Here is a 2500-nt window from a genome sequence, read left to right as displayed (position 1 = left end):
TCTCTCTCACCACCACACACTATATAGAGAACACAGGCACCATCATCGCCATCTTCCGATCTCCTCGCCATCGCCTCAGTTGCTCCCCCCCCACTCCCCCCCAGCTACTCACCGTTTTCTTTGCTAACAACTTGGATGTCCCGTTCTCTATTTCTGCAGAGACGTTGACAGCGCTTTTCAAGACCAACTTTAAGGTGGGATATCCCTTTGACCCACAAGAACTCTTCGTCTTCGCGCTTATTGGGTAAGGATTTGCTTTTGGGGCGCCATACACCGTGCAAGTGGTGGTGGTAGTCCTCAAGTGTTGTTGATGTAACCGTCACATGTCAACTGTGTTGATCCGAACAGTGTCCGAAGTAGACTGACCTTAATTGTAAAGCAGATGTTGATTGTTTGTCATTATGATGCGTAAAAAATTATGTTTAGGATGCCATGTTGAATTCAGTAGCGCAGAGTAACATAAACGTGCGCGCACATACAAACAAACACATACACCCACACCCACCCACCTAACCACACACACACACACACACACACACACACACACACACACACACACACACACACACACACACACACACACACACACATACATACACACGCACACACTCACACACACATAATGATGGCCCCAATCATGTTTGCCATGTACATAAATGACATGGATGAAGGAGTAGAGTGTTATATGAATTTCTTTGCAGACGACGCAAAAATACTAAAGAAAGTAAGGACGGAAAAGGATTGCAACTCATTACAACAAAACTTGGACAAGATCTGGAAATGGACTCAAGAGTGGGAAGTGAAATTCAATATCAAGAAATGTAGTGTAATGGAGTTTGGAAAAAGTAAAAACAGAATATCGAGAGATTATGAAATTGGTGAAAAAGAGGTCAAAAAAGTAAACTCGGAAAAAGAACTTGGAGTGATGACCAGCAAAGACTTGACACCGGACAAACATATTAATAAAATAGTCTGAAAAAACTACAATTTATTGAGGTCAATAGAAGTGGCATTTGTCTTTTTGGAGAGGAAATTATAAAAAAAATTAACTACACTAATAAGACCAAAACTTGAGGACGCAGCAACACTATGGACACCCAGTACCAAAAAGAAAAGAAAAAATAGAATTCAAAGAGCAACAACAAAGCTAGCACCAACTCTTTCCAAAATGACATATGAACAAAGACTGTCCAAATTAGAATTACTAACTCTGGAACAAAGAAGGGAAAGAGGAGACCTACTAACTAGCTATAGAATTATGAAAGGAATGGAAATCCTAGATAAGAATAATTTATTGAACTGGGACACGAAAAGAAACTCAAAAAAGATAATTACAGAAGAGATCTGAAAAAATAGCCTCCCACACAGAGTGCTAGATACCTGGAACAAATTAGACAAAGAAACAGTGTGTGCAAACACTATTCAAGATTTTAAGAAAAAACTTGACGTTGAAAGATAGCTCCCTTCCCGTATAATACAACTAGGTAAATACACACACACACACACACACACACACACACACACATACATACATACATACATACATTTAATTTCAACCTCAATCGACCACGGTAGGAGTTGAGGAATGACTACGGTTGTGAATGTACAGTAGTCTGAAACCAATGTAATCAACTCGACCAAGGTGTTGGCATTGGTGTTGGCATTGAAATGCGACAATGGACAACCACACCGCTGAGTTCCACAGTTACAGAGAGAAAGAGAGAGAAACCATGAAGGTACGATTTGAACAATGACCTGGAATTCGTATAAGATCGAATCTGGTCGTGTCATGTACGAAGCAGCTCCATACATCAATTTATACATATACGAGAGTCGTTCCAAAAGTAATCCCTCCTATTTTTTTTTTTTATTCAGCCCGAAGGGATCCGAGGGGATTGCAAATTGCACAAAATAAATTTATTCCCCTTAAGGCAATACGGAAGAATAGTAATACTCCCAAATGGATGACAGACAGGCTGAAAAATGAGATCGGTATGAAAAGAGGACTTTACGCCAGAATGAAAAACGGGGAAATGCACCCAAGATCCAAATATAACGATATGGCTAGACTGGTTAAAAAGAACACGTGCACAGCGAATTGTAACTACGAAATTAAGGTTGTCAGACAGGCGAGATCCAACCCAAAGGGTTTTTCTCATCTCTACAGATCAAAAAGTAAGGAAATGTTAGGCCCAATTAAAAACGACGAAAATGCCATGATGGAATCGGAGGAAGATACGAGTGAGGTGTTTAACAAATATTTTCTCCCGGTGTTTACAAAAGAGAGGTTAGATATTGTACCTGACTGCAATCCGATTTTCAGTGGGAATGAAGTAGACTATCTAACATCAGTATTACTAAGGTAGAAATAGTCAAAAAGATTGATATACTTAAAGCTACAAAATCCCCGGCTCCAGACGAATTTATTTTCGAGAGTGCTTAAAGAGTGTAAATTTGAAAACTGCGACCAGTTAACGGAAATATTTAATAAGTCAATAGA

The 2500-nt window shown here is 39.5% G+C and overlaps 1 protein-coding gene across 6 annotated transcripts in view; it reads left to right on the top strand.

The window, feature by feature from the left end:
• The window catches only part of ClC-a (chloride channel protein 2), a 343237-nt gene that overhangs the window by 202276 nt on the left and 138461 nt on the right, over positions 1 to 2500 (top strand). For 5 of the 6 annotated variants that reach the window (XM_076176794.1, XM_076176797.1, XM_076176796.1 and 2 more), the window contains one exon: positions 160 to 244. The exons of the other annotated variant lie outside the window; for it this stretch is intronic. In XM_076176794.1, the coding sequence (XP_076032909.1) occupies positions 160 to 244 (85 nt within the window). The remainder of the gene's footprint in view (positions 1 to 159; positions 245 to 2500) is intronic. 6 annotated transcript variants of the gene reach the window in all.

Source organism: Oratosquilla oratoria, chromosome 39, assembly GCF_046742065.1.
Source record: "Oratosquilla oratoria isolate Oo_2021 chromosome 39, ASM4674206v1, whole genome shotgun sequence".
NCBI classification, from domain to species: domain Eukaryota; kingdom Metazoa; phylum Arthropoda; class Malacostraca; order Stomatopoda; family Squillidae; genus Oratosquilla; species Oratosquilla oratoria.
The sequence above is the reverse complement of the archived record's forward strand: the minus strand, read 5'-3'. Positions and strand labels throughout refer to the sequence as shown.